Genomic DNA, 14672 nt, shown 5'->3' with positions numbered 1-14672 from the left:
TCAACTCCAGTCCTCTACATTGTCCCAAACCTAAAATTTTCAAAATCTGAAGTTTGTCAGAAAAAAATATCTTAAGAACAAAATCTGAAACTTGGGGTTTTAATCGGGCTTGTTTGTGTACAAGCTGTGTTCCTTCTGCAGTAATAAATGTTTGTGCCATTATGACAGCCTGCCTCTGAAATTACGGCACACGATACATTCTAGTTCGACTGCAGGCCTGGGATAAAGGACAAGAGCTGTGACAGAAAAAGTGCCCCCCAGCTGATGGAGGACTCAATTTCAGGTTTTTCTGTAGCTGGAAGAGAGACGAAAGGAACTTCATGCATCAGGTTAACCGTCCCTGACTCTACATCAGACAAAGAAGCATGTCACCATGATGCCTCCAGTGAGAGCCTTCTTTCTTGGGAAGCAACGACAGGCATGGGTCTGATACAGAGACTTGGGGATGGTATGGGGGAATTAATGATTCTGATGTTGATGGGTACTAATATTACACAGAAAAGGAGAGACGGAGAGACAGATTTTAGAAAAAAACCTGAAGTTTAAAGCTATTGACAGGGGGGAAATTCTTTGAAGGGCCCCTAGTACCAAAAGATTTAGGACTGAAGCAGGATATACCAGCCTATACAAGGACATATGGGATCTACTGTGATCAAAATAGCATCAGGCTGCTGACAACATGAAATGGAAATAAACAAATAAATAAATCTATTAGGAACAAAGGATAGAAAAGATTCAATAAAGTTGAGGTGAGAAGTAGCAAAGAATGATCAAAATAAGGTCCCAAATAAGTAATGGCCATAAAAAGGCAGTTAGCAGGGATTCTGCATAAATGTTAAAACTCTAAAAAACCAAGGGCATTGAGAAAGAATCATGTAATTTTCAGTGAGGATGCTGAAACAGCAGGCACTTCTGAGATCTGGGGCAAAAAGTAGTGTCACCACAATGCTGTACTATCACAGTAACAATTTTACAGGAAGGATGGAATGGAAGATAGCTTGAGAAAGAAGTGGTATGTGTCAAAAAGCACAAAGTCTAACAAATCCAGTAAATTCACTGTGCCCGGATTATCACAGAGTCTCTGTGGTTGGACTTGAACCAATTAATATTGAAATAGTATGAAGGCTTGATTTTTGACCATCAAAGCAGGAGTGCACTAGTGCCTGTTAAATATTGAGGAAGATTACAGAAGGTGCCATCAGAATAACAACTCCATCAGTACAATAACTCCAGTTAATTTTCAAATGTACTCATGTAGAATAGGTGAATGTCATGAAAGAGCCTGCACGCACACAAGTCACCAGAATGGAAAAGAGCAGGAGGAAAAAACAAGAAGACATCCTTCAAGAAGCAAAAGTCATGAGGAAAACCAAACAAGAATGAACTTTCTAGAGTTAAATTCAAAACTTCATCAAATTAAACCAAAAGAGATCAGATGCTGAGGAATAACTTGCTAACATAAAAAAAAATATCTGATAACGAAAAACATTTTCAAGAGTATCATAAGAATCAGCTGCCAGAAATCCAGGGTATCAACAGGTGATCAAGCCATAAAGCATGTAAGGGAGTTATGGCAACAGGACAAGAAAAGACTGATTCTTTTGCATCCCTCTTTGCTGAAGAAAAAATCACCAGTGTTCCCAATGGAATAACTTGAATCCCATGGAATAACTGGAGTAATTATTTTATAAAGGAAAAGTCTTAGAACAAAACAATAAACTGAGCACTGAGTGGAAGGTGCTCACCCAAGAGCTCTGCAGCAACCAATGGGTGAAACAGTGCCAGGGGAAGAGAAGGTAACACCAATCCTTAAACATGGCTTCAGGAGTGATCCTGAGAGACCTTGAAAGAAGTTAAGCAGTCATGAAAGCACATAGCAGACTACATTTATCTCTTGTACTTATCCTCCATTAAAAGACTGGAGCTAAAGGATACCTTGGGGAAAACAACAGTAACTGACCATTAACACCGAAGCAGCCCTCTCTTTGTGCTCAGTGCCTCCTGGCCAGACTGGGTACGGATTCCCTCCGACCAGGAAAGCCTGCCTCTCGAACCTCCTGGGGTTGTGGGCAGCCTCCTTATTGTGCCAGCAGATGTTGACAGCGGCCGGGCAATATGGGGCTTCACTGAGGTCAAGAATACTAATGTGTTGTTGACCTTTTCGACCTCTTCATCTCTGAGACAGCTGCAGCTTTTAACAAAAACTGGAAAGAACTAAAAATGAGGCTTCTATGCCAGGTTTCCAGAAATAGTTGGGCAGCTGGTCAGATATGTAAAAATACCTGTGCTTAAAATGAGAGCTTTATCCAACCTCAAGATATCACCTACTTGCATTTTGAAGATCCACATACATTTCTAGCTACTCTATCAACATTAATCTTCGATAATAATGGGTTGTACTAAGATATAACTAGTTCATGGAGGACCACATAGCTTTACTGCAAGTGAAGAAAATTATGCCTGTATGTTGTCAGTCATTTCCAAGGCAAGTTGGTCCACAAAAATACTGAAATATGCAGACTGAGGTAGTTTTTGAGCTGTTTGAAATGCCATGCCTTCTCCTCTCTACTTGAATCTATCCTATTCCCTCAAAATCACACTTTATCAAGGAGTGTTTCAGCCAAATCCTTATATCAACCTCTCAAAGAATTATTTTTCCAATAATTTGGTTTGTGTCCAGATAATAAATCAAGTTTCTTGTTTATATATTTATAAACCAGCAAGCAGAAAAAGAATCCAGATCTATTTTTAAAATGCACGTGTAAGTGAGAATTTTATAATTCTTCTCCTTAACACAGTGATCTGAAAAGACAACCATTCATTTTTCACTGAACTGGAAATGGCATTAGCAGACAAAAAAGACCAAAGGCGTTACCTTCTTAATCTCCCTGGTCAGCATACAGCGCTCAATTCTTAGCACAGTGGAGATATCGATGTGTTCTCTTGAGATGGAATTAAGCCAAGCTGTAAAACTGTCCAGTGTTGCCAGGAAAAGGACCCAAGTGAACTTCAAGATATTAAATATCCTCTTGATGATGTTATCTAAGGGAGAGAAAAAGCAACAGAGAATTAATGAACACAAATATCTTTCACTGTATTTCTGCTTGGAGTTATATTCATTTTTCCTTTATTGTCGAATAATAATAATAATCCAGGCTGCAAGACCCTGTCATAGTAAGGAATCTCCGAAGATGGCTGGAGGCCTTTTGGCTGTCTGTGCCATTTTCCTACCTGTTATGTCTAAGGCTTATCATCTGGAATCCCTTTTCCACCCTGGAACTCCCTGGTCCTGCAATTGCTAGTCATATAAGCAGTCCCTGATTTTAGAGAGGAGGTGTATGCATAGGTCTGCAAAATGAAACCTGAAGATCTGGGCATCTCCTGAGAGCTATTCAACATCCCCAGCTCCTGTGATCTCAACAGCCGCTCAGCCAGCGTGTTGAACTCAACCCCTTACCTGTTGATTTACCTGCACGCATTTCTCTCTGCACAGGGTTTGCCTTCTGTGCTTGAACCTTGCTCAGCTGAGTTTTAAAAGCATAACCTGCCTAAACAGTCTCTGAATCTCTCCCAGTTTTCCAACCACCTAGACACACCTCTCTGTATCTACTGTTTCCAAAGCCTCTCTTTTTTTAATTAGGCTGCACTGTGTCATCAGTGATCTCAGATCAACTAGCCTAACCAGGAGCAATCACATAAATCATCCATAAAACATTACTCTTGCACCATTTTGCCAAAACAGTACACTTTCCCATGAGTAGGGCTTACGGGTTTATACTAACAATAGTAGCTTTATTTTGCTCAACACAGCTGTCTCAAATTAATGTCTCATTTCAGTAGTTCCGTTAGCATCCGTAACTGCATGTTTCACCCAAAATGCAGCACTTGCAGCTTATTTTTCTTCCACTCACAAACATACACACCACACTACAGTTCTTATATAGCGTTGCACAAATACTAAAAAATTTCTTTCCAACTAGGCAGTTCCAGAGCTAGTTGTCCCTGCTAGGTTGCAAATCCCAGAGCCCTAGTTATAAAGACCAATTTTAGAGTAACCAGCCCAAAAAATAATTAAAAACTGTCAATAATTTGCCATGCGGGGACAAAATGTTTGAAGTAGATACTAAAGAGCCAACGTCTGTGCTAAAGCATGATGTTTTCCACAACCTCACTTCTTAGCTGTACCACAAGATGGCATGCAAAACTTTGTGGAGTGCACATTTGCTCCTTACAAAGAATGCAAAGGCGAAGGTATAATAAAGCAAAAGATTTCTTATGGAGGAACATGCACACATCTCTGGGTGTGCAGGCAGGGTTGTATGCACATACGTGTGGAGAGCAACTAAGGAAAGAACCCATCAGTGGCACATTCCTGTAAAGTGGATGCTGGAATGGCAGTACGTACCATTTACCTGAGCAATGCCATGGAACTGGTCTGGTATCGCTGAACATAAGAGCATTTAGTCCCCTTCGCTTGGTCATATAACTACTTCGGTAATATTTTTCCCTTTTTTTCCATTTTTTTTCTATGATGTCATTTAGAATTGGAGACATTTTATGATGTATCTACTTAAATTTTATTCACTCATATTTCAACGTGAAGGTCTCGAAGCTAAGGAAATCTTGCCATTGGAAATTAAATGTAAGGCTGTTTCTACTTCAAGGAGCATTCATGTCCTTTGAATGCCAGATAATACTATGAACAGGTTAAAAGAAAACATAGCACTCATACACAAAAATATACAACATATAAATGTTCCTTTTTAACCCACAATCTTCCTCTCCAATATATAATTTCTCCTACTGACCTCAGGAGAATCGCAGCTCTCAAGTTAAAATTATCTTTATTATTGACCACCACTGGCATGCCATAGTCTCACCACGGTGCTTTGCCAAGCACTTCCAGTCTAATCTAAAAGGTCATTTTTCTCTCTGGGATGGAGGTGATTCATTATACATTTTTAATGATGTTGCAGCTGTTCTGGCAGCTCTGCTGTTCTCCAAAACTTTTTAAAAATAATCTTTTGGGGATCGATCGCATCCAAACATCTTCAAAAAGGGAAACAAATATTTATTTTCTGCAGAGACTGTTATTTTAAATTAAAGGGTCAAATGCGGAGAAGGATTCTCTCTGCCTGAGAGTGTGAGACAGGATTTGATCTGAGGTTAACAATGATACTAATGCCTGATAAACAATTACAGTCTAATTTTTCCAACCATCTTCTTTAACAAATTTACCTAGGAATGGTCAAAGTATTTCAACGAAAATATAAAGCACCTTAAATTGACTACTTCCAATAAAAATTAATTATAAACCTCCTTCTGTTTCCCTAACTCCTATGTAGTACCAACAATAATTCCTCAGAGATAAGTTTGAGTGATTGACTTCAGTGTTTTAACACAGGTAACTGCACCATCAATAAGTAACACATAAAAAAGCCCCCCCCAGACCCCACCAGAAAACCCTGATAGCAATGCAGCTCGCTTATTTAAGACCGGTCCTCCTGGGAGAAAGAAATGACATCTCCCACATCCTTGTAACACCTACCTTGTGGCTTACTCAGGTATCCAATTCTAACTGGAACTGTGGGAACCAATCTCAAATAGAGCAGAAAAATAGCTATTGAAGACAAAAGTCTCGCTAAGGTAAGCCATCTCGAAGACTTACTCAAGAGGAGAGTCTGTTTTCTTCTTTTACTCCAGTTAGAAACAAAGAGTCAAGCGTAGCTTTTTGATCTATTACGCTTCTTTGGAGGAAAGCTTTCAATATGGGCAAGACCTTGCAAACGGCTGGCACTTCTTCTGTTGTGCAGAGCATCCTGAACTCTGATTATGAATGAGAATGGGTGAGATCAGGAAAACCCCCATTTTTTCAGGGGAGGGTATTGCACCTTGCTGAATGTCTGAGTACTGGACAAAAGCATTATATCAACCGTATTAAAACACACTGAAAAAACACAACGTCTGTGTGCTAATAATATCATCTCAGACATTGAAAATCAATGGAGATTTTAACACAGGGCTGTGCACAATCAGGACTGGAAGCCAAGCTCAGGTGTAAGCTGTTCTACAAGTAAAATATACAGCAAGTGATCAAGTCTGAGCTGCAGATGTATTTACTAAAGTGTGTAGAGAATGAGTGCAGTAGCTAATAGTCCAGGAGTAGAAGTTCCCATGCTTGTAAATCTGGCAATTGAAAACCTGAAAGTAGTTAGGAAGTTCTCACTGCCCAGGTCAGAGTGGATTTTGTGGCTTTTACACAAGTCTGGGATCACTGCAAGGCTCTCTCTGGGACATGCTGCTTACACCACCAGTCACAACTGCATTGTAACAGCAGAGAAACCTTCCTTCTGCCTTCATACCTGGTCCATCAGATTTCTTCTTGACAGGTTCCTCTTCACTGTCTTCACAGTCCGCATCTGTGCCACCTATTGAGAACGAGAAGCAAAACAGTGAGTGTTACACCTACAGAAGTATGGGTGTAAATGCCTTTAAAGCTAGAAAATGCTACAGTTACTAAGCAGTAGTGACTGGTTCCTCGCCTACCACTATAACAGAAAGCGCATTTCCATTCCTAAAGGACTCAAGTGAGGGGACAACCCTGTCAGCGGAGATGTTCATGGATGACCACTCCTCTCTTGTAATTTGCAGTGGCCTTTTCTTACTAGATAGGTTGTTGAGCAAGACCATTTCTTGCTCAACACGACCAGACAATTTCTCAGTCACCGCACTTCCACCCTCAGCAGCCTCACCTTTCACTGACTCACACTTCAGCATCTTTCTTCAGCTTCTGCAAAGGGCAACCTGATCAGTGCTCTGATATGCTCCTGCCTCTGACCCAGGAAACCCAAATGAACTGAGCGGGACCTTTGGGTTGAAACGAAGCAGCAGAGTTGGTTTGAAACTACCATGTGCTTTGATTTCGGCCTGCAGCAGAAGAGTGATGTAGAGTCGCAGGCAGAACTGAAGGGCAGACAAATGATTCTCCTTCTATCTAATATCCAATAACTGCAGCTGCACCTTCAGTGGCAGCAGTCAAATTACAAAGCAACCCCTTTTCTACAGGTGAAGATGCCAAATGGAGGAAAAGCCCAGCTGATTCAGCCTGAATGGGTCGTGTCCCCCCCATCCATACCGATCAGAAAATTTCTATTTCTGAATTTCTCTTTTCTTTTCTTGTTTAAAAAAGGAGCAAAAGATGAAGAGATATGAACCACTTAATACACTGATTTTTTTCAGAAGCATGAATGATTTTACAGTGCCAGTAAAACCCTATTAACATTTGTATGTTTTCCTTTTGCTACCTGCTGAATTCACTGTGAATTTAGGGGTTCATGGATATTTGGGTTCCTCAGTGAGTACAGCACGCAAAGTGAAAAACAGTTCTTGATATATTCTTCCCCATGTATCAACTCAAACTTCTTTAGGGAACAATATAGGAAATCAGGCAAAAAGAAATAATTTTCTGGCTATTTCATTGAATTTTTCTTACAGTTCCACTTGAACTACAGCTCTTCAGGAACTTCCTCATGAAATAGTTCTTCAACACAAAATGTAAGTCTGTCACATGCAAAACCTTCCCTGGGAATACACATGAATTTATCATCAAAATGAGAGACTTTGAGCAACCCTAGAAAAACCTGGAGAGTAAGACAAACCTTTTTATGAGGTGGGGGAGTGAAAGGGTAATGTCCTCGCTCTGCCTAATTCTGGCCAAACACCTGGCATTTACACACCCATACTCTGCAGAAATGCTGTTAACTACCAGGTTATTGGCTTTATAAAGTTACGCCTTTACAGGGTTATGGCTTTCGCTTGCAAGTACTCTGCTTCCACAAATGTTTTCATATAGCTGACATTTTCTGCAATGCGTTGAGTCTTCCTATTTGGCAAAAGTTCTGGGCATGTGTCTTGCAACTCCATGGAAAACACATATATCCTCTCTTCTTTATCTCCCCCAATGTGCACTGTGTAGAACAAAAGGCCATAGTTATGGCTGGCCTTGTCATGGGCTGGGGCAGGGAGAGACAGCCAGCCAAAGGCAAACTCACTTTTCCAGTTCCTAGACAGAACTGAGAGCGCTTGCCCTCTAAAACTCAGCCGCCTTTCGCTACCAGGAACAACAGGCAGGCTAGCTAACAGTACATTTTTTTAAAATACAGAAGTCTACCTACCGTCCCCAGATCCTTTTCGTCTTCGCTTCTCCTCTTTGCCAAAACTTTTCTTCTCTTTGCGCCTCTGTCGTAGTGCTGTTTTAGGGTCAGTAATCCAGGCCTGATAAACAAACTGGAAGGAACAAACTCATTTATTTCAAGGTTCTTCATGTTTAGAGAGTAAGCCATAGAATAAGCCACAAGCAGGACTATATAGTTTGAGTAAACACATTCAGATCTGCAGGGGTAAGGAAATGTTTTGAATCCCAAATCAAACACCTCCCCCGCAGATCTGCTGAGTTTTCATGCGCTATTTTTTGCGAGCATACAACCAAATGTGAAAACACTTGTGGGTGAACCAAGTTTCATTAGAACCCACAAAAATTCATGCTCTGAACTTTGGGAGTTAATACCCCGTTGTGCATACGGGCGACTTCACCTAAATCTATTTAATTCTTCTTTTCTACTTTATCATTTTACAGGCAAGATGCAGAGTAATGGAAACTTTCTCTTAAAGTGCTGCAAATCAACTGACGGAAACATCAAAAGACTTAGTGATCTCTCAGTACAGGTATTCGTGCTCATACATTTTCCGTATCTTAGGTATTTTTTTCCCCTCTGCAAATCCCAGTGGAACATTTACAGATTTGCTATCTATGCACAGTCCCAAACCCGGCAGTCAGGAATTCCTCAGATTTTATCCTGATTTTGACAATGGTTCCCTTTGTTGCTTCAGATAAGTCACTTATGAATCATTCTGCTACTGTTTTCCCAGTTGTAAAATGAAAACAGTAATACTTACCTGTATATCAAGGGGATTTTATGGGGCCAAATCCTGCTCACAGCACTCACTCAGATCAACAGTCTGTTGACCTGTATGACTACATGAAGCAAGGAATTGGCCCAAAATATTTATAAATGCTGTAGCGGTAGAGTAAAAAAAGTAAAAAAAAGTTACCCAGAAGTAACTTTTTGAATAGTTCTGCTCAAGCTGTGAAGGAAGGTTACAGGAAAAAGGCACTAACATATCTTTTTTCCCTATACAACATAAAATGTCAATAGCAGAAACTAAAGTAACCGTATCTTCTCCACAGCTCTTTAGGATGAAAGATGTTCTTTTGTTCCTTTTATGGTTTTCATTGAAAAATGATAATCATCTTCAGGTGACACTGCACTGTCACCTATTTCTAAGCAACACAGGCTGCTAACAGAGACAGGGCAGGGAAGCACACACGAAGTTGAAAAGAAAGCACAGTAACAACAGAGCTCTATTAATTCACAAGACAAACATGCAATGATAAAAACACATGTGTATCTCAGTGAAGCTGGAACTGCCCCTCACAGGACAGAATGGTGAAACTTCTATTTGTTTTTTTTTTTTTTTATATTTTTAAAATTTGCATACACAAATTGCTTTGGAATGTCAAAAGCAATTTTTTAAAACTTTCAAACTGACTTTAAATGACTTTAAAAGGGAAGAATACTTTGTTCTGTTTTGTGAATGTATACAACAATGAAGAGGAAATTATTTTGGTACTGTTGATAAGAAGGTCCTCTTCCACATCTCTCGAGGTCTGTACATTTATTTTTATACGTCTGACTTGTTCAAAACAAGCACCATGTGAGAAAATGTGTGGGATCAGAGGCACTGGTTTCGCTTTGCTTTGTAATAGGTGTTTTCTAATGAAGGTGGTCTGGGGAAATGGGATACTTAAGTGAACTAGTACCTTATTACTTACTGAAAGTCAAAAACTGTCAACATCTGCTATTGAACAGTTAGCTGAGAAACTGTATGCTAGTCACACTCACAGCGTGAATACTTTATTAGAGGTCAAAGGCAGACTTGGAAAGGGCATTTGATTAATAAATTTAATATAACTACTTACGCTAAGCAGTAGATATTCTAAGAGCTGAATGGGTATATTACATATGTATTACTTTAGATTTTTACTGCTGGACAAACTTTAAATGCAGTATCTTTTAGGCTCTGGAGCTGGTATGCTCAATCTGTAATGGTCACGCCTTACAAATATCATGTTACATATATGGAGTGTAAAATGATACCCAGTGCTCAAAGGTAAGAAATGCTAAATGAATCCAAGGAGGACAAGAAAGAAGATGCACAGATTTTTTTTTCCAATGATTAAGGCCAGAAATTTAGAGAGCTAAAAGGGGGTTTGGAGCAGAATGTGTGTTTCACAAATCTTTTACCAGCTTTCTGAGATCAATTACCACGGTGTCCACAAGATACATGCAACTCGATGTGACCATCTTGTACAGCAGTATCAGAAGAAAATGAGAATTTGGGTCTGCATTTTCTCTCCAGGGTTGCACTTCAAAAAAGATAGACTACTTTTCTTGTGGCTTGACCACTCCCAAAGTATGAAATGTATTGCATTTACTAGGAACGAAGCTTTGGCTGTCATTATTCTTTTTAGTCATTCATATAAGAGGAAAAATGCAGACAAGGACAGAGGTATACATTACACCAGGAACTGCGGGATGGGTCACATACTGAGCACTCGCAAGATCTCAAGTACCTTTGCTGCTTTGATTAAATACTGAAGAATAGTTTTGGGTAGTTTAATGACAGACTTTGGCAAGGCTAAAATGGCTGAAGCAAATTTCCCAATAGCTCTCTATAAAGAAGGACAAAGCAAGAGCAATTAGTAGAAAACAAGAAAATATTAATAAAAAGTATATACTGAATGATTGTACCTAGATTATTAATTTACATTCATAGACTCCAGTATGATAAAGATCATTTGTGATGTTCAGAATAAAATTTCAATAAGATGATTCTTAACTACCTGCATTCTCTAATAAATACAATCTCCAAGTGAACCCTTGAAGTGGCTATTGCACACAATTTACACTAAAAGAAAAAAATCAACAATTTAAAATAGTTCTTTAGCAGGCTCTGCAACAAACAAGTTCACTTTGCTAGTATTTTTATTAAGACCATGTGCATGGTGATGGAACTCGAATAAGGTATGATGACCAAATGATGAACAAGCTTTTCATAAGCAAAACCAATTTTCTGTTCTATACAAATCCCTCCTACATAAAGCAACATCTTCATGTTGCACATATTGCAGAACTGGCCACCTTTGCAGAACGTCTGAACAGAATTTTGAAATAAAGACCAGATCCTCCATCCTCAGATTAATAGTTTCAGGACTGAGCTTTAAAAAATAAGACCAAACAAACAAAAAACTCGAAACTCAGAGTAAATGAAGAATCTTATTAGCTTCTGGCCTCAAGTTTAGCACTCTTTAAAATCTCAGTGCTTGGCACCAGCACATCTGAACAAAAGGTTTTCACCAATTTTTTAAAAAATCAGCAGAAACAAGAATGCAAACTTTTCTCTATACCTGCATGAAAACCAGAAACAAAAATGAGCTAGAAATTCAGGAGCCATTTTCACGGTCGATGGTGAGTTAAATGCAAAAAAGTACAAAAAATTTGTGTAAATAGTAGAAAATAAAACTTATTTATCACATTGTTTTTCATCCAGATTTGTTTTGCCTTTTTTAAGGTCAGGAAGAAAATCTTTCCATGTCATTACCATGCAGGCAGTTTAACAAATATACTCAGTTGGTAATACAATGTAAGTATATAAGCTAAAGGCACATTGTATCAATGAATTAAATAAAATACTTTGCCTTGTAATTCAGTAATGTCATCTGGGAAGCTTTGTTTGAAAGCTACCGGCATAAGGAATAGAAGAGCATGGAGGCAGCTTCTTGCTCTTGCTTGGGCTGGGCTTTCAGTAATGCACCATTTTTGTAGTCACATGAGCTTGCCGCTGGATGGGAATACTCATCTGCGAAAAGCTAACCATTTGCTTAGGCTTTAAAAGTTACAGACCCAAAAAAGTTCTGTGGTATTTCTGAAAATTCTTCAACAAGTAAAAATTTAATCTTATGAAGATTAAAGAAATCATATATGCATGAGGATTTCACTACCTTCTTCACCCAAGCTCTTCACTGAAGCCAGTGGATCCAATACCTGGTACTGTCTAAGATCAACCAGTCTATATGTAGGAACCCAGTAAGGAAACTTCAGCTATCTTTGTAACACTACAATATACTCTTAATTCAACACAGTCTGTCACTTAGAATGCAAACATATTGATTAACATTATCCTGAAAAAGAAAGGCGAGAAAGTGATGTGGTCTCCTTTTGTAATTTTAAATCATAGAATCATAGAATAGTTTGGGTTGGAAGGGACCTTAAAGATCACCTAGTTCCAACCCCCTGCCATGGGCAGGGACACCTCCCACTAGACCAGGCTGCTCAAAGCCCCATCCAGCCTGGCCTTGAACACTTCCAGGGATGGGGCACCCACAAATGTTAAGCTCTTTTAACCCAAGGATATGTTTCTCTGGTCTGCTAGGATTAATAATAAAAAGAATTTTTTTTTAAAAAAAGTATTTGTTCTTCTCCATGAAACGTCACTTATTTTTGGGATCATTTCTTCATGGAATGATAATAGCTACTCAAAACCAGAAAACCACTGAAGCATTGCACAGCAGTGCCAGAGGCAAGTCAGCTTCGTCACTTATCTTTATTGTAATGCAGAAAAGATAAAGCTCAGATTCTTAATCTTTGTGGTTTTTTATTTTTGTATTCCACAGGAATAACTGAATGAAGGCATGATTTCACTATAGTTCCTGTAGGAATTTGGCGATACTTAAAAAATGCAAGCTTGCATTTTAAATTGGCAAAAAAAATTCATTTCAAATACTTTTCAGGTCTACCTTAAATGTACTGGCTGCTTTAACATATGTGCCTGTGTTATGAGAAGCTAACATGTTTTTCCAGATGAAAGTAAATTACCATAAAGTACCTGAAATGCAGATTTTTTTCGAGGCTCTTCCTCTTCTTTTTTCTCCTCTTCCTCTTCCTCTTCGCTATCCGTCTCAAACAAATAATAATTTCCACTTCTGACCACTAAGTGAAACAAAATATTTTCTTATTTTTCTGAAAAGTTCTATTCTCAGTTGCCCCAAGACCTACGAACAGCCAGCCAGTCATTTAAAAATTCATAACCAGAAGAGGTGAAAATAGAGAAGAAGCAAGAGATGAAAAGGTCTCAGGCAATTTATTTGATGTTAGTCTGCGATACTTTGGGCATGAATGAGAATTATACAAGAACAAAGGAAAACATCATCATGAGAAGGAAATGTAAAGAAAAAGCTTGAAGTATATCAAGTTACTAGGTTACATTTTTTAGAAAAAAAAAAGGCAGTTAAGTCTAAATTAATTGGGAACCGATGGTTATTTGAGGAAGTAAAAAAAGCCCAGCAGGTAAGTAAAAGAATTTACATGAACAGTACCACTGGACAAAAAATACAGAACTTCTCTTTAAAATGCTGAGGCATCCTTTAAACTATGGAATGAGATGGTATTAGTTAATGCTTTCTTCGAACATTTAAGCCTTGATAAGATAATGGAAAACCTTGGTTTGTTTAAAACAAATCACTTGGATTCTATTAACGTCATCGCAAATGAGTTTCAATTTTTTGCCCATGGATTCAGAAAGATTCTGAAACCTTGATACAGTAAAGATGCATAGTGAATAAGCTAGGCCTTATATCCTTGAACAGAAGCAATGTTTTTATTTCTCAGATGGTAACAGGCCTACATGAACAAACAAGGGAAACAAAAGAAATAAAAATAAGGTAATGAGCAAGAGAAAAATCAAAATCACAGCATTACAGTCAGCAGTGAAAACTGGTAAATAATTTCCACATTTAAGCTGAAATATTTAAAGGAACAGTTACTTAGATGAAATATCACACAATCTGGATACATGGAGCAATACATATTTATATTGAAAATTATATTTAACCCTCATTATAGGTTTCTGGAAAAGTAACAATTGCTTTAATTCAATCATACCTTGAATTCTACACATATCCCCTGTGCACAGATGACCAGACATAACTACCGTAGAAACCTCAGGTTAAGCACACTGAAATTTGCCAGAACTCTATTGGATCTTGACTTCAGCATTTAAAAAGTCCCTCACAGAGGGAATTTTGTGCCTCGTGTGCCTACTTATGACTTTTAACATCAATGAATGCCCTGCAGAGGGACAGAGAGTCCACCTCAGCAGTTCCAACTGCTGAACTGAGGCGAAAAGAAGGTTTGGAAATTTCTTGGATCAAGCAAATTAATTATTTGGTATAGGGCCTTCTAAGAATGGCCGTTTAAAATGCATTAAAGAGATGAATGTATTTTAAGAGCCAGTAGTCTGCAGTTCTCTTTCATAAAAGAGTATGTTGTAATCAGCAACAGGAATCATCCAGACAGAAGATCAGCAGGATAAGGTCTGACATCTAGGGGAAACCTCTACTGCAGTGCAGTTCCTTAAAGGCTCAGAGTAGCACCTGGTCAGACTCGGAATGCCTGAGCTGGCAGAGAAAAAAATCTACAATGATCTCCCTCCAAAATGTTTAGGTTAAAGCGTATCTGAGGGGACACTATAATGTAACAGTTACGTCTCTCTTA

At 38.7% G+C, this 14672-nt stretch overlaps 1 protein-coding gene across 2 annotated transcripts in view; it reads right to left on the bottom strand.

The window, feature by feature from the left end:
• Positions 1 to 14672, bottom strand: part of PIEZO2 (piezo type mechanosensitive ion channel component 2) — a 320283-nt gene that overhangs the window by 31412 nt on the left and 274199 nt on the right. Inside the window, exons 34-38 of one of the 2 annotated variants that reach the window (XM_063326530.1) lie at positions 13006 to 13109; positions 10694 to 10792; positions 8175 to 8286; positions 6363 to 6428; positions 2876 to 3042 (exon numbers count right to left, since the gene is read on the bottom strand). In XM_063326530.1, the coding sequence (XP_063182600.1) occupies positions 2876 to 3042; positions 6363 to 6428; positions 8175 to 8286; positions 10694 to 10792; positions 13006 to 13109 (548 nt within the window). The remainder of the gene's footprint in view (positions 1 to 2875; positions 3043 to 6362; positions 6429 to 8174; positions 8287 to 10693; positions 10793 to 13005; positions 13110 to 14672) is intronic. The other variant, XM_063326531.1, reaches the window with a different exon arrangement.

This window comes from Chroicocephalus ridibundus, chromosome 2, assembly GCF_963924245.1.
Source record: "Chroicocephalus ridibundus chromosome 2, bChrRid1.1, whole genome shotgun sequence".
Classification (NCBI taxonomy): Eukaryota; Metazoa; Chordata; class Aves; order Charadriiformes; family Laridae; genus Chroicocephalus; species Chroicocephalus ridibundus.
Note: the sequence above shows the minus strand (reverse complement) of the source record. Positions and strands in the feature narration are given on the sequence as shown.